Source organism: Phyllobates terribilis, unplaced genomic scaffold (assembly GCF_046119375.1).
Source record: "Phyllobates terribilis strain yellow unplaced genomic scaffold, ASM4611937v1 Scaffold_4__5_contigs__length_816908805, whole genome shotgun sequence".
Classification (NCBI taxonomy): Eukaryota; Metazoa; Chordata; class Amphibia; order Anura; family Dendrobatidae; genus Phyllobates; species Phyllobates terribilis.
In genome coordinates, this window is record NW_027362764.1 from 35,356,039 (window position 1) to 35,373,762 (window position 17,724).

A 17,724-nucleotide genomic window follows, 5' to 3' on the forward strand; every position below is an offset into this window, starting at 1 on the left:
CCGCAGGCATGGCAGGCTCACCGTCAGCAGAGGGCCGACTCTCCCGGGCTGCTGATACAGGCCCCTCTGCCTCTGGAACCGCCTGCTCCCCTTCACCCTCCGGCTCTGGTGTTGGTTGTTGCTGTGCCGGTTGCAGGAAATGCAGGACGGGTACCACCATGGCATCATCCACTCGAGTCCAGGAATGAGGAAACTCTCCAAGAACGGTGCTGATCATTTCTTCCTTGTCCTCTGCGGGTTCAAGGTCACTCTGATCCTCTTCTGCACTACGGAGTTGCTCGGGGCACCTTTTGAGGTGGTCTCTGGAGACGGTACTAGTGGTTTCTCCTCCGTCCTTGGCGATCACGCACACCTTCGGGTTGTCGTGACCAGACTGCAGCACGGTGCAGGGCTCCCTCTCCCACCGGTCGTCCAACTTGTGAAGCCCTCTCCCTCGCCTCAGGACCTGCTCACCAGGCCCTAAGGGACCAGCAGGGGCACGTTGGTTGAAGAGTCTTTCCTGCCTCTCTCTCACCTGGGCCAGGCTCCCCTCCACACTCTCCTGCACCCTCCCGCACCGCAGCTGCCCCTCCGCATCCCAGTCCGCACCCGGGGAGGTGTCCTCAGGCGTCAGGACTCCCATCTCCTGGTCCACGGGCAGCCCACCTGGTCTGGCTCGCATCAGGCAAGCCGGGGTGCAGTTGGTAGCATTCACCGGGATATGATTGCATAAGTCTATCAGGTCCGGCAGTTTTTCTGGCCACAGGCTGCGTTCCTCCAGGGGCAATGTCCCCAGGAGACCAACGACCACATTGTCCATCCTCTCACACATCCCGTTGGCCCGTGGGTGGCAAGGCGCCGTCCGAACCCTCCCACAGCCACAGAGGCTGCAGAACTCTTGGAAGATTTCAGCTTCGAACGCTGGACCCTGGTTTGTCAGGACCTGTTCCGGATACCCGTGTGGATGGCAGAAGTATTGATGGAAGGCTCTGGCCGCCGTTTGGGCTGTCAAATCTTTCACCGGGACCACCACTAGAAAACGGGAATAGTGGTCCACGATTGTCAGGGCGTAGATGTATCCTGACCGTCTTGGAGCCAATTTGACGTGGTCCAGAGCTACCAGCTCAAGAGGCTGCGTGGTGACGATGGGCCTCAAGGGTGTCTTCTGGCTGGCACGGTCCTTCCTCCTTAGGTGACAAGGGCCACAGTCTCTGCACCACTTCTCTACAGCCCCTCTCATGCCGACCCAAAAGAACCGTCCTCTTAGCAGGAACTCCAGTTTCTTCCAACCGAAGTGCCCCGCTCTGACATGGTAAGCCCCCAGGACCATAGCTGCATCCCGCCTTGGGACCACGACTTGCCAGGTCAGCTCGTGCATCCGGTGGTTGACAATCCTTCTGCACAGCTTGCCTTCGTAGAGGAACAGCTTGCTCTTCTCCTTCCACAGCTGCTTGGCTTCCTCTGGAGCATCCGCATCCATGCGGGCGTCATCCTGGGCCAGCAAATCTTTCACCAGGCGGATGGCAGGGTCACTATCTTGGGTCTCGGCCCAGCTGTGGTGAGGTAGGGGATTGATCATCACGGTTGTTAGATCCTCCTCCTTCACGCGGTGGGAGTATTGAGCGGCTCCATACCGGTGAAACGCGGGGAGTTCTACCTCCTCCAGCTCTTCTGGGTCTTCGTCACCTTCAGGTAAGTGAGGCATCCTCGATAGGGCGTCAGCATTGGCATTGGTTTTGCCGGCCCAGTACTTGATCACGAAGTTATAGTTGGAGAGACGGGCCATCCACCGCTGTTCTAGGGCACCAAGTCTTGCATTGTCTAGGTGTGTTAACGGGTTGTTGTCCGTGTACACCGTGAACTTTGCGGAGGCCAGGTAATGCTTGAAGCGTTCCGTCACGGACCACACCACCTCCAAGAATTCTAGCTTGAAGGAGCTGTAATTCTCCGGGTTCCTCTCGGTGGGCCTCAGCTTCCGGCTGGCGTACGCGATCACCCTTTCTCTGCCCTGTTGGTTTTGGGACAGTAAGGCTCCCAGTCCCACATTACTGACATCCGTGTGGAGAATAAAAGGCTGACCATAATCAGGGTAGGCCAGGATCTCATCCCCCGTGAGGTCCATCTTCAACTGGCGGAAGGACTCCTCTTCCGGTTTATCCCACTTGAAGGGCGGCTTTTGGCTCCTGGACTTAGACTGTCCAATTAGGAGGTCCTGCATAGGAGCTGCCATCCTAGTGAACCCGGGGATGAACCTTCGGCAGTAGCCTACCAATCCGAGAAACTGTCTCACCTCTTTGATGTTCGAGGGGCTTGGCCAGCTCTTGATTGCCGTGACCTTGTCAGGGTCGGGGGCCACTCCTTCCGCGCTTACCACGTGCCCTAGGTACTGGACCTTTGGTTTCAGCAGGTGACACTTCGATGGTTTCACCTTCAGGCCATAGCCTGCCAGGGCTTCGAACACCTCGGCCAGGAGCTTTAGATGGTCCTCGTAGGTTTTCGAATAGACGATCACGTCGTCCAGGTAAAAGAGGACCGTCTCGAAGTTTCGGTGCCCTAGACAGCATTCCATCAGCCGCTGGAAGGTCCCTGGTGCGTTGCAGAGCCCGAAAGGCATACAGTTGAACTCGCTCAGTCCCATCGGGGTGGTGAAGGCGGTCTTCTCCTTGTCAGCCTCTGCCACAGGAACCTGCCAGTACCCGCTAGTAAGGTCCAAAGTAGAAAAGAAGTTAGCTGATTTTAGCGCGGCTAAAGACTCCTCTATTCTAGGCAGCGGATATGCGTCTTTGTGGGTGATACGGTTGATTTGTCTATAGTCCACGCACATTCTCATGGTGCCGTCCTTCTTCTTTACCAGAACCAAGGGGGCTGCCCAGGGGCTACAGCTATCTCTAATGACCCCAGCTTCTTTCATTTCCCGCAGCATACCCTTGGCGTTTTGATAATGTGCAGGGGGTACAGGCCTGTGTCTCTCTTTTATTGGTGGGTGGCTCCCTGTGGGGATGTGGTGTTCTATCCCTTTTACTCTGCTGAAGTCTAGCGGGTGCTTACTAAAAATTCTCTTGTACTCCTGGACCACCCAGTAGACTCCTTGTTTTTGGTGCAAGGGGGTGGAGTCAGCACCCACATAGAGTTTCTGGCACCAGTCCTCCTTTTGTTTCTGGGAGCCATTACCCTCCGCCTGTGGAGATGGAGGCAAGGGTTCCACGGCCCTGATAGCTTTGTGTTCGACAACAAACAGTTTGGCGAGTGTAGCGTACCTGGGTAAGTGTACCTCCCTCTCCCCAATGTTGAGAATGCGAACGGGCATCCTCCCATGGCGGATATCAACCACCCCCCGAGCTGTCAAAATGGTGGGCCTGCTGTCCGAGTACACGGGTTCTACCATGGCTTGGTAGTCTCTACCTCTCAACCCGATTGCAGTCCGACACCAGATCATCATTTCACTTTTGGGAGGCATGGAAATGGGGAATGGGTCACTCAGTCTTACGCTACCGATCTCACCACCAGACACTTCTACCTGCTGCCGTCTCATCAGGGCTTTTATCTCCTTGTTGAGGACTCTCTGTTGGCTGGAACTAGCATTCACCGCCACCTGTTGTAGAATTACAATTACCTCTGAAACACAATTTTCAATCACGTTAGTACCCACAGTTATTTTAGGGTGACTTTCACGACGGTCAATGTCCACAATAATTACTCCCTGTGCCGGCAGTTCAACTTTACCAATCTTAATGGTCATCTCCTTGAACCCCATCTGCGGCACGGGTAAGCCATTACTGGCGATGATGCTCAAGTTACTGTCTGGATACCGTGTGATATCAGCATCAGTCCAATACTGCTTAAAAAGTACATAAGGGATAGTGGTTACTTGCGACCCAGTATCCAGCAAGGCGCTCATGGGGATACCGTCCAGCACCCCGGGTAAAACTGGGCGCCCCCCAACGTACTTATTACGCCAATTATAAGGGCCTGGTGATCTTATGCCTGGGGGTTGGCCCTCTGCCCCAGGTTGGACCCGTTTAAATTACAGTACCTGGAAATGTGTCCGGGCTGGTTGCATCGACGGCAAATGGGCTGTCCATCCTCTGCGTAGCGGTCTGTGAGTCTCCCTCGGAATGATGGGATCTTCCTCTGTCGACGCCTCGGGACATCCTCCGGACTTGAAGCCAGCTCGATGGGTCTTGACGGGTCCACTTGCAACGCCTGGACGGTCCTGGTCAACGCCGCGACGCTCCTGGTCAGCTCCTGGACTTGGTGGTGCAGGTCTTTCGATGGGGCTTGGTTCAGGGCCTGTGCATCAGCCCCCACGGGGTCCATAGAGGAGGGTGCCGCCTCCTGGTGGTAGGTGAGAGCAGGGCGCCGGGGGTTTATAGCGCCACTGGTTGCAGATTCACGGAGCACCCTTATGGCCCTGTCCTTAAATTGGGCAAAGGTCAGGTCGGGGTTCTGAAAGAACATGAGGCGCAGTTGGGCCCTCTGGGCGCTAGACAGCAGACCTTCTATGAATTGTTCTGTTAGCAGCTTATCCGTTTCCTGCACACTGCCAGGGTCAGTTTGTTGAATAGCCCTCAAGGCTTCCTGCAGATTTAGGGCATAGTCTCTGATGCTGTCCTGTGCCCGCTGCTTACATCCATAGAACCTCATTTTAATCTCAACGGAGGTACGTGTGTCAAAGGTACCCCGCAGCCGGGCCAGAATACCCTTCACAGTCCTTTTCTCCTCAGCGCGCCATGATTTTACCTCCCTTTGGGCTGCGCCAGTTAACTGCCCTGTTAGTACGCTGACCTTCTGTTCCTCTGTCAGGGGGTAAACCTGGAACAAACTGTACAGCCTTTCCTTAAAGTCAGTTAGGACATGGGGCTCCCCTGAGTACTTGGGCACCCAGGCCGCTCCAGGGATGTAGGGCAGGGAAAAGGGCATCACCGCTGCTGCAGCTGCGTTGGTGGTAGTGGGCGCCTCTGTGTCCGACATCTTCCTCCCCCCTAGTTAAGCGTGGCCTACCTTCCGACGATCCTCTTCTGTAGGCCGCGGCTCCGCTGCTGCTGCTCTGGACGAGGACCTTGCGTCGCGTCCCGATGACGTCAGCGTCGCTCTCTCTCCCTTCCAGGACCTTGCGCAGCGTCGGTGCGTGGGGCGGAGCTTCGGATCTCGTGCGGTTTGGACGTCCACGCCCCTCTTCTTCCCGCGCGGCGTCCTGAAGATGGCGTCCGATGGCGAGAAAACGGCTGAAGATGGCGGGAACCGATGGAAGATGGCGGGAGACGGCTGGAAATGGCGGGAAACGGCTCTGGATGGCGGGAAACCTCTTTTCAGGTAAGTGCAAAGTCTTTTCTAGGCACGCAATACCCGTTTGTGGCGGGTTGGTTGCAATCCTGCCGACTACGCCAAAACTGACTCGCCCCCTGGGCCGTGGGGCACTCGGATGCGGGCAGTAGGGGAACGATGGGAGTAGTAGTGGCAACCCGGTTCCGTGGCTCAGGGTGGTCAGGCCAGTGGTAGTCCGTTATGCGCTGATGATTATGTCCGACTACGCCACCCGTGGATTGCGTTTATTAGGAACCGCCGCTGCATGCAGACCGCTGGGGCTGATGAGGTGTGCAGCTAGGGTAGTGTGACTCCCCACGGGAAGAGTGCGGCCCCAGGGCAGTATAATGGGTGGTGGGAGTGATGGTGGTGAGAGTCCCAGTACCGGTAGTGCTGGAGGCGCGAAGGAGCACACAGACAACAGGTTGCAGTCCAGGGCCTTTACTAAAACAGGTAAACTGACCCATAAACAGTCCCGGCTAGGAGGGGACCTGGATGTCTGAGAGCAATGGGGAAATTGGCCCTGGTCAGGGTGAGGGTGTAGGCCTACCGTACTTTCTGTGCTCCTTCTGGCTATCTCCTCCTTATAGGGTAACAGCCCACGTTTCCGAGCTCTCCGTGTACTCTCGCCAGTATGGCCTGCGACGTGGGTTCCTTTCTGCTCCCGGCCTGGTACGGCTTTACTGGTCCCTTCTGTTGTGGCAGGGCCTCCAGGCTTCTTAGGCCAAGGAACATACAGTCCCCCGCGGACTGGTTATCTGCTGTGGGATGTGGAATCCTCCCAGCCTCAGACACCAAAGTCTGGTAAATTAAGTCCTTTATCTGCCAAGACAGGCTCACTTTGCCTCTTGTCTCTGGCTTGTGGCTCTCCTCCTGCCACACTTCCTCTTAGGTGCAGTGCAACTGTCTGTCCCTGCTCTGCTCTGGGACAAGTCTCAGTCCTGAGACAGGTCGTCCAGTTCTCTCTAACCCTGCCCCCAGCACTAGCTTTTATAGGGGCAGCCTGCTCCTCCTACTGGCCTGAGACAGGAGGTACTGCATGCTAATGTTCCCCTGACTAGAGAACCTCCCCCCTGCTCTCAGACACAGCTTTATTACATTTTGTGGCATCCAGGCCAGGGTGACACACTTATGTTGCAGATACTGCCTGTGAGTGGCGCTATCACTGGCCGCTCACAGGCATCACGTGACCCCCGGCTGCAGCCGGCTCTAACATCCGCTGACGTCACGACTTGTGCTGGCAGCAGTCGGGGGTCTCTGTCTTCTGCGTCCTTTCCCAATGAATGAGGAGAGGCAGAGCGCGCGGTGCATGTCGGGTGTGACGTGCTGGGTAACCTGCCCACAGCCTGGCATCCACCATGGAACACACAAGACAGAGACCCCCCCGCTGCTGCTAGCCCTTGTCCTTAGGTGCCCTGGGGGGATACATTGGAGGTTAATATAAAGTACTGGACAACCCCTTTAAGGACAGGTTACTGCCAAGATCCTTATATGTTTTGAGGAGATTTTCCACCAGCTCTTCATAGTTTTCTGCTCTTGAGTTCCCACTAATGCTAGCCACGAAGCCTTTTACTTGCCCTGCAACAAACGGAGAAACTCCTCATCTTGAAGAAGCTTACCAATCAGGTCCACTAAAGACTCCTTCATCTTTGCTTCATTGAGTGAAATTTATCAGAGATACTTGATGCTTTTGCATTTTTATCCATTGTCTTTACAAAGTTCTTCGTTAGGCCCAACTTGATCTGCTATGGTGGTAACAAAATCTTCTGTGGGTCACCAAGTGCTGGATGCCGGACATTGTTACTCCATGTCTGAAGTGAATGTTGGAGAGGTCGGTGTCTTTTATTGTAGTGACGTAGCTCCCAACCATCCCGGCTTCCGTGGGGGACTGTCCCGCGTCCCGTCACGGCTCAGCTGGTCTCCTGGCTTCTGTACTCACATCTCTCCAACGTTCTCATCGCTCTGTAGCTCCTCCTCCTCCTCGGGGGCGAGGTTGATGATCTCTCAGTGCATAAATGAAATTATATATTCACCTCCTCTCACTCCTGATATCGGTCTCACCCAGTGTCACAGTGTCACACCATCACACCAGGCTTCCCAATGCTCGCAGACTGTGTGTTCTCACCACTGAGCTACAGCCCATAATGGTAAAGATAGGAGGTTTTGGTTATCTCGACTCTACATTACAATGAGTCCAGTAGCAGAGTATACAGCTCCATAGAAATACATTGTATATATAACAATGTATTTTTATGTTGGCTGTATACTGAGGTGAAGACAAATATTTATCTTGTTCCTATAAGGCTATAAGCCCACGCTCCGTAATGGCAGCGTTTGGTACGCCGCTCACCTGCGCTGCATCCAAAACGCTGCGTCCTACATTAGAAGCACAGTGGATGGATTTATAGAAATCCCACGCCCACTGTGCTTGTGTTTGACGCTGCGTAAACTCGCCAGCGGCGCGGATTTACGAGCGTGTCAATTTCGGTTGCGGAGACCTCGTTATGAAATTTCCACAATAGAATCATATTGGATGCGGTAACTCCACAGGGTTCAGTGAACACATGCGGATTCACCTGCGTGACTAGAACGCAGCGCTTTGGACGCAGCAAAAATACTCTGCGTCTAAAGCGCTGCTGTTCCTGATCATGGTAATGTAGCCTAAAAGTATTAAAAATAATAATAAACAATTAATTTTTTTTTTTTAGTGTCTACTCAGGTCTTGGACGCACAACCTTCACATTACAGATAGATGGATCTTTAGTGTGCTGAACCACGAGCTCTAGTGATGGAATGAGGAGGATTCCATGTACTTGATCTGTACTGCAGACTATGACTAGGCTGATAGTACTGATAGGAATACACTGCTGTGTACAATGTATGGATTTTTACTCTACAGGGAGAATCAGGGTATGTGCCCACGATGTGTACCAGCCTGCAGCCCCGACACTGCGGAATAGCTGGCGGCTTCTGCTCAATATGCAAATGAGCGGCGCCATTTTATTTTTCTTCACCTGCGGACTTTTGTCGTAGATGTTAGGTCTATGGAGAAAGCCCGCATGCAGATCCGCAAGAGACATTGACATGCTGCGGTCTGGAGAGACGCGCCACATGTCAGTGTCCACGGGTGTACGGAGACGCATAGTGAACTTTCTACAAATCCATCCACTATGCTGTAACATCTGGACGCTGCGGGTTTGACGCTGCATAACACGCAGCAGCTCCGGATCGTGAGCACATACCCTAAGAGATTTTTTCATCTTATAAAATTAATAAATAAATAATAATGAAAAACACTTGATAATGAAAAAAAAAGTTATTTTTAAATAATAAACATCACAAATCAGCAATTAACAGACATATTTGGTGTTCCTATAATCGTAACAACCCGCACAACACAGCGATCAGATTATTTACGGGGATCGGTAAAGGATGTAAAAGAAATGGCGTAATTTATATTTTTCTTTATTAAATCCATAAAAATGCAATAAGACAGTAATACTGAGGTTGTGTTCACACGTAGCGTAAATGCTGCGTTCTTTCTGCTGCTTTTTTTCTGCAGGTGTTCGCACCAGACAGCGCAGTAACAATCTTCTCTGATTATTGGTGTTTGCTGCGTTTCTTTTATGCGTTTTCCCGCTTATTTCATGCGATTTTGGGGCAGATATGAAGCAGAGTTTTTATCGCTTTTTATCAGTACAGAAAAGCTTTGATTCTTATTGAGGAGTTTGGTGCGGATCCTGCAGAAAACAAAGAACACAATATTTCTGCAACGTGTGAACACGGCCTTACAGACACAAAAAAGCTGGATGTCGTATAGTGAAGCTACAGATGGATGAGAAAGTTCTGGCGCCTCCGACTGTGAATGAGGGAACAAAAAATAATCCACAACTAGAGATGAGCAGGACGCACAGATGACGTCGCGCTGCCCTGGGTGATCAGAAGCCGCAGGGGACGCCAGATGGTTAGAGATTCACGGTCTCCTATCCATCCGCCAGGTACCACTGATCTGGATCAGAGACCGGGAATCCATCCGCTCATCTCTAGTCCCTACTGTTGTGGATATAGCGGACAGTCCTGGATTTGGGTCTACACCCTGCAGTCTCGGGCGTTTACCGAATGCCCCTCATTACCAGTGCCCTCTGACATCTCCTCCTGCCAGGGGAGAAAGAAGTGGTAAATGGGCGTGGACTTGGGTGTGGCCAGGGGCGTGGGCTACGCGCGCCGCATTATGTGTCCCTCTTTCTGTTCTTCAAAAATTGGGAGGTATGTAGTGATCTTGTGGCGCCACTGAGGGTTCAGTCGCCACAGGGGTACTGCACCTCAGACCGAGGTGTGATATCCCCTCTCCGAGGTAAGGAAGGAGCACCTCTCAGGACTCAGCCATCCATCCAACACTACACCTCTCCCACCTAGGGGGTGCTTATATGCACCAGGGTGCTGCCCCAGCCGGGATAAGAGGAGATGGGGGGAACCAAAAGATAGGGGGAACCATGTAGTGGGAGAGGGTGGAGGACGCACTTTAGGTTACACCACAAAATTCATATTTAACTAACAGCCATCTTAGGCTTATGTTCTTTTGATTGTGATCTTCATCACTGAACGTGGCTTTGTGTGTGAACCAGCAGGTGATTGAGGATACACGGTCCTCGTCCTCTGGCCTTGAGGCGAGGAGCAGGCTAGAGTCAACGGCTGTCTCTACCCGGTCAAGGTCCCTACCTAAGAAGGCCTGGAGGGGAGCAGAGGAGACAAGCTCCACAGGCAAAAGGATCCCAGGGGGATGCAGACGGAGCGGCATACGCCACCTGTCCTCACTATTCTGGCCTAGTCAGAGGGACTCCTGCTGCAAAAGGGGTACCGGCCCCCGATATCTGACTCTGTCACTTCAAGTCTTAGTCAGAGAAGCCCGGAGGCTCAGAGGCTCGGAGTCGCCACCCGTACCCTTGTTCTGTGCATAGTCCAGAGGGAGACCCAGCCTTGTAACACGCACCACATACGGACAGGAGAGGACCTAGTGGGAAAGTCTAGGAACACTCTGGTGCAGGGGGTCCTGATTGTTGCACCCGAACTACCCGGAGTGTGCCGAACCCCTTCCTGGTGGCCGCAGCCCGCCGTGAGGAGCAAGGAGAAGCCTTGCAGCTGACACCTAACAACGTGAGTAAAGCTTGGAAGACTGCATCCATTGCCTCCGGTCCCTTATTTCAGCGCGACACCACACCGCACCACCCACTACGACCCCCCCCCTGATCCGTCTCCTCTGCCCTGAGGCCCTGCTCCGCCTGTGGGGAGTAGTACCATCTGCTGCTGCCCCGACATCCCGCCTCAGAGGACTGAACGCAGCGCTGGTGGAGGATCACCAGAAACCACAGGTGGCGTAGTCATTTAATCCACTCGATTACCACCGTCCCTCCTAGCCCTTATTTTGATGTGACGACCCTGGGCACGGAATGGGTCCAGGCCACGACTGCTACCCGCAACATCTGACCCGGCTCCGAGTACCCCCATCTCTCAGGGTGGGCTAGCGAGTAGCGAAGTAGGCGTCACAATGTTCTCTTGCACGACTATCCCACTGACACAGAAAGCAACAGTAGTTTGTGTATCCACCCTGGAGACCAAGAGGGCAACCACCTTTACATCACCACAGAGGGGCCACAAATGTTGGCCATAGTTCAGGCCCCTCAGCTGCTGTTTCCTGTTGCCATTGATTTCTTACATGTTGACGGCATAACCGGCTGGAATTGAAGGGAGCGCATTGTCATTAGGCAGCAAGGTTTGTTTTGGAAGAATCGATGAAGATCCTCCATTCCACTGGATTATAACTTACGAGTATCTCGTATCTTCAGAGCTTCCATTAAACTGTTGATGTTGTTGCCACAAGATCGTCCTCTATGAAGAAGTATTGGACAAGATCTTTATCATGGTTGTGGAACAAAGGAATCTGAACATCGGCCGCTAGGAGATCTCACTGCTGTAGCCGGGAACCTAAGAGCTCAGGAGGATTACTCTTGGGCAGATCCAAATCTCTCACAAGATCGTTCAGGTCACTTTGTGCTATAAGGTTCAGGTGAGGTTGCTGACATAAAGTCTGGGTTGTGAGAGGAAGATGCTTCTTCACACCAAGCACCCTCTTCTTCCTCACTTGACTCGACGAAGCATATTTCTGGTACTTTTGAACCCGGCAGTTCTACTTGGCGTATTGCAGATGGAAGGTTTGAATACTTTAAAGTCCACTTCTTCTTCCTTGAAACTCCTTTCCTAATGAGTGGCACCATCCAGAAATAGCAATTGGTAGTGTGATCGGTTGGCTTTCTCCAGATCATTGGGACTGCGAAATGCATAGATTGTCTCTTCCAATGCAGCAAATGTGTGGAGCCCAACTATTTTCCTGATCTCCTATTCTGCAACCAAAATACAGGTTGTAGGCTTTCCTTATCATGGTAGTCAAGTTTTGCCTTTGTGATGCAAAAGTGACTTCTTTGCATATGTAGCAAAAACTATGCACTTTGTTAATGCAAGAGCAAGTCATATCTGAAAAAAACATATAGAAACAAGTCAGTATGCTAAGAAACTGAGCTAAGGAATCCTAAAACTGTATGCCGTATGTGTTTATAAAAGTAGGTGATGCCGCTGTAATTATGATGACGTCATTGGCGTTTTTTGATTGATCGCTCTAAGATGATAGAATGCTGAAGGCTCAATAGACTAAATAGGTGATATAAGAGGCGAGCTACTAATAATGCAATAATGAGGAGGAAATAATAAAGAAGCAGTTTCTATAAGCAGCATGAAAGGTGTCATAAGTAATTACAACCTCATCTGGATCTTGAAAATTAGAGCCAATCAGCAAATTTAAGCCTCAGATTTGTTTTCAGCATCACAAAATTAGTAATGTTCAACTGTTTTTGCCCCTCTGAACCAATTTGGCTGTAGAATAGTGTAATACAGTTGATTGATAGCTAGATAATAGATAGGTGGATAGAATGAAAGAGTGTGAGAAGGAAAAATTAAAGGGAATCTGTCATCATATGTAGGCAAAGAGAAGCTGAATCCAGCAATGTATCACTTACATTACTGGGTGCAGCCGTTTTGACACAATCAGAGCTTTTAGATTTAGAATGAACCTGGCTCTCCATGTACAAAGTCCATAGACAGTGAGCTGCTTATCACAGGGGGAGGGGATTGCTGGACTAGTCCGGCAATGTTAACCCCTTCGTCATATATCCTTCACAGTTAGTAAACTACAGCACTCACTTTGACAAGTGAAACATCCCTGAATTCTGTGCTTCAGCCTCTATCTCCTACTGTCTTCGGAAAAAACGAGGGTAGTTTCCGGCACAGTCAACTGGATAAAAACCGTAAGTTTATTGAATCACGTTAAAAGTCCATAAAAGTTAAAAACCTCAGGTGTCACCAGCAGATACGGCACCCACTGGTTTCTAATTACAGCAAAGGATCCATCTATACAACCAGGGTGAACAGCTCCAGCCTTCCTCCTCTCCCTTATCTCCTTCTTCTGCTGTCTTCAGATTACATAGCAAAAACCTGCTGAGGGGATTCCCTTTAAAGAATTGGAAAGGGAAGAGAGACAGAGAGAGGAGGTAAAGAAAGGTATGAGCGAGAGGAACATATGGGAAAGGGGCGAAAAGGAAAGAGGCAGATTGTAGACGAGGGAGGGGAATACGGGAGAAGAAGCAGTGGAGCCGGATTGACATGTAAAAGATGGAGAAAATGAGGATGGAAAGAAATAAAAAAAGGGAGAGCAGTGCTGGCCATATACAGGAGTGCGGATGTCCATAGAATCGGTGAATGCGGGTTTTGCCAATGATCAGATTTGTACAAATAATTTGTTCACTAGTCAGTGAGAGGATACATAATATCTATCTACGTCTTATCTATACACTGCCTGTCTCCTGCAGGCAGTGAGAGGCTGACCCTATGTCCTGCAGCGTGTGCGGATCTGTGCGGAGCCCCCCCCTAACCAGAACCGTCTGCCAGACTCGCAGCGTCGCCCTCCCCTGTGATTGGCTGCTCTGCCGAGTCTTATACACAGGGAGCACATGAGAGTTCTCAGCTCCATCCTCACAACTGTCTCCTCTACATCCCAACCTCAGCAGCTGTCACCCACGCGTCCTGGCTGCCACCTAGTCCCCCCCACAATGGACAGCACCATATTCGAGATTATCATAGACGAATTCGATGCCAACTGCAGCTTATTGGATGCTTTCCAGGACAGCTTTCTCACCAGCAACCACACTTTCCTGTTTGATGGTAGGAAGGAAAGCTGCGGGGGTTTGGGAATATCCATCACTGACATCCCACCATTTCTTGAAGATTTTTTTTTGCTTTTTATTTTTTTTTTCTCTAAATCTTGTCCTTTTTTTTTAAAATTTTCAGGTCCTCACTGCAGCGCCACCATTGATCAGATTGGCACCTGTTGGCCGAGGAGCGTGGCAGGGGAGTTAGTGGAGAGACCGTGCCCAGATTTCTTCAATGGGATAAAGTACAACACCACAAGTGAGTAGCAAAGTTTCCATGTTGTGGAGATACAATGTTTCCGCATGGACTGGGAATAAACGTAAATATTATTATTAGCATTGTAACTTTGTATATAATACATTCTATTCTGACTGCGGCAGCTCTTCATCATCATCATCATCATCATCATCATCATCGGGGTCGCTGCTGACAGACCCCATCAGTGATACCTACCGAATACCTGGCAATAGGGGAACGTGCAGAGGGTCTTATGCCTCTTGGCACTTGTGTCCTCGTATAACAAGACCTAAAAGTGGAATTGTCCTTGTCCATGTTTCTCTACTATTCTGTATTAAAGGGGTATTCCCACCTTGGGCATTTATGGACCATTGCCTTTGTAGAGAATTGGGAGTCCCTCCGACCCTGTGATCCTAGGGGTCTATTGGCCTATTACCTTTGTAGAGAATTGGGAGTCCCTCCGACCCTGTGATCCTAGGGGTCTATTGGACTATTACCTTTCTAGAGAATTGGGGTCCCTCCGACCCTGTGATCCTAGGGGTCTATTTGACTATTACCTTTGTAGAGAATTGGGAGTCCCTCCGACCCTGTGATCCTAGGGGTCTATTGGCCTATTACCTTTGTAGAGAATTGGGAGTCCCTCCGACCCTGTGATCCTAGGGGTCTATTGGACTATTACCTTTGTAGAGAATTGGGAGTCCCTCCGACCCTGTGATCCTAGGGGTCTATTGGACTATTACCTTTGTAGAGAATTGGGAGTCCCTCCGACCCTGTGATCCTAGGGGTCTATTGGACTATTACCTTTGTAGAGAATTGGGAGTCCCTCCGACCCTGTGATCCTAGGGGTCTATTGGACTATTACCTTTGTAGAGAATTGGGAGTCCCTCCGACCCTGTGATCCTAGAGGTCTATTGGACTATTACCTTTGTAGAGAATTGGGAGTCCCTCCGACCCTGTGATCCTGAGGTTGTGGCCCCTGGTTACAATATCCAGAGGAAGAATGACTGAAGAGGTGGTGGCACATGCGTGCTTCTCCCTCCATTAACCCTTATGAGAGTTGAGCGTCACCATCCCCCATATAAGTGCAGGACTTGAGGGTGGTTCCTTCGTCTATCAGACATAGAGGTCCCAGTGAGGAATAGCCTTTTTGTTCTTGTATAAGTTACACGTGGGAGAACTGAATTTGTCATTTTGCACAACTCAAGGAGATTTCACAAAGTCCAACATGTTATCTGCAGTTTTGCATAGGACTGCTGGTAAAAGTATTAGATTAGTTGCTCTCATGATGATGCACGGACAGTTCTGGGCAGATGTAGCAGAGCGGAGTTTGTATAGGGTGCAGATAAGACTGTAACAAATGGCAAACTCAGCTCTGCTGCATCTGTAGAGTCAGGCTCATCTGGCACAGTGCATGGTGATGGTCGGATGCATTTTGCATAGGACTGCAGTAAAAAAAATCACAGACTTAAATAGTTAAATGACAAACCCAGCTCTGCTACATCTGCAGTAATGGAGTGAATTGATTGTAAACAGAGGTAATCAGCAGATTGAGCTTGTGTTTCTCTAGTTGCAATTAAAGCTCATTCACTTGTGTGTGCCACCCCCGGAGTGGTGCCTGCAGTGATCTGGGCTGGCATAGCTGTACCAGGCAGGTGCCCGCAGGATGGATAGAAGGAGGATGTTTCCCCCTATAATGAGGCTTTGATTAGAGCAATTAGTGATGTTTCTTACATTGAGTCCTTCAGGGGGGCACACAGCTTGTCTGGGGGAAGGGGCCGGGTGCTGTGCGGCTGAGGCTGCGCCACGTAATGAGCCTCATGGAATAAAACGGAGGCTGATGTGCCACTACAGCCCGGTAACGCTGGATGGATGGCACTGCTGCTGGGATCGCGCCATCCAGGGACACTGGCTTCACTTAGTGCCAGGGACCTACAGTTTCACGTCTTCCTATGGCTTAAAGAAGCAGTAAAGAAGGGGCCATATACAGCGATGCCCCCCCATGTAGGATGGGAGGTCGCGCTCATTGTCCGAGTTACATCAGTGATTTTCATCAGAGTTTGGTCCAATTTTTATCAGTTTTACTCGGATGTGAAAAAAAAGATTTCTCCAGATTCTCCTATTGAACGGTCTGTGAAAACCGGACCCCACTCAGCTGACATCAGGCGCCGCACGGACCACAGACTCGCATTGGACTTGTCTCCACGATATTGTGCGGAACGATCGTTCCATCAAAAATCACAGACATGTGAACGGCACCAATCACTATAAGAGGTGCGAGTGATATCCTGAAAAATACAGCGAGCACGAGGAAAAGTGATGTGTGAATGAGCCCTTATATACAGTAATTACGTACAGTACTGAATCATGAGTTCACCATAGAGCTCATATCTATCTATCTAGAAAAGGAAAAAAAGAAGCAGCACCAGCAGGCAATTACCAAACCTCCGGATATCACAAAAAAATGAGCAGCACTCCATCAAGAATTGTGGAAAAACTGTGATTTAATCGCCCATTGGAGCTCAGCAACGTTTCAGTTCTGGTGAGAACCTTTCTCAAGCCGAAACGTTGCTGAGCTCCAATGGGCGATTAAATCACAGCTTTTCCTAAATTCTTGATGGAGTGCTACTTTCATTTTTTTATCCATCTATCTATTATCTATCTATCTATCCATCTATTATTTATCTATCTATTAACTTCAAATTCAAAGAAGCTTTATTGATAGGACCAAATAAATATTAGTTTTGCCAAAGCAAGTATAAAATAGGGATAGAGACTGTACGAACGATGGATAGGGCTATGGAAGTTCACGGCATATCATAGTTGTCTTTCTCGCAACCTATGGCACGCGCTCACATACTGTGCTGCTCTCCACTACGCTCTCTCCTCTGCACTTAATTCTGCCCTGCTCTCTCCTCCGCGCTCACATACTGCACTGCTCTCTCCTCCGCGCTCACATACTGTGCTGCTCTCTCCCCCGCGCTCACATACTATGCTGCTCTCTCCCACTCTCACATACTGCGCTGCTTTCTCCTCCGCGCTCACATACTGCGCTGCTCTCCACTACGCTCTCTCCTCTGCACTTAATTCTGCCCTGCTCTCTCCTCCGTGCTCACATACTGTGCTGCTCTCTCCCCCGCGCTCACATACTATGCTGCTCTCTCCCACTCTCACATACTGCCCTGCTCTCTCCTCCGCACTCACATACTGTGCTGCTCTCTCCCCCGTGCTCACATACTGCCCTGCTCTCTCCTCCGCGCTCACATACTGCGCTGCTCTCTCCTCCGCGCTCACATACTGTGCTGCTCTCTCCTCCGCGCTCACATACTGCCCTGCTCTCTCCTCCGCTCTCATATACTGCCCTGCTCTCTCATCCACGCTCACATACTGTGCTGCTCTCTCCTCCGCGCTCACATACTGCGCTGCTCTCTCCTCCGCGCTCACATACTGTGCTGCTCTCTCCTCCGCGCTCACATACTGTGCTGCTCTCTCCTCCGCGCTCACATACTGCCCTGCTCTCTCCTCCGCGCTCACATACTGCGCTGCTCTCTCCTCCGTGCTCAAATACTGAGCTGCTCTCTCCTCCGCGCTCACATACTGTGCTGCTCTCTCCCCCGCGCTCACATACTATGCAGCTCTCTCCCACTCTCACATACTGCGCTGCTCTCTCCTCCGCGCTCACATACTGCCCTGCTCTCTCCTCCGCACTCACATACTGTGCTGCTCTCTCCCCCGCGCTCACATACTGCCCTGCTCTCTCATCCACGCTCACATACTGTGCTGCTCTCTCCTCCGCGCTCACATACTGCGCTGCTCTCCTCCGCACTCACATACTGCGCTGCTCTCTCCTCCGCGCTCACATACTGCGCTGCTCTCTCCTCCGTGCTCACATACTGTGCTGCTCTCTCCTCCGCGCTCACATACTGCGCTGCTCTCTACTCCGTGCTCACA

At 51.1% G+C, this 17,724-nt stretch overlaps 1 protein-coding gene across 2 annotated transcripts in view; it reads left to right on the plus strand.

The window, feature by feature from the left end:
• The window catches only part of CRHR2 (corticotropin releasing hormone receptor 2), a 544,351-nt gene that overhangs the window by 180,806 nt on the left and 345,821 nt on the right, over window positions 1-17,724 (plus strand). Inside the window, exons 1-2 of one of the 2 annotated variants that reach the window (XM_073677249.1) lie at window positions 13,313-13,551; window positions 13,678-13,797. In XM_073677249.1, coding sequence (XP_073533350.1) covers window positions 13,341-13,551; window positions 13,678-13,797 — 331 coding nt within the window. In that variant the 5' untranslated portion in view covers window positions 13,313-13,340. Of the gene's footprint in view, window positions 1-13,312; window positions 13,552-13,677; window positions 13,798-17,724 lie in introns of those variants that run through there. The other variant, XM_073677250.1, reaches the window with a different exon arrangement.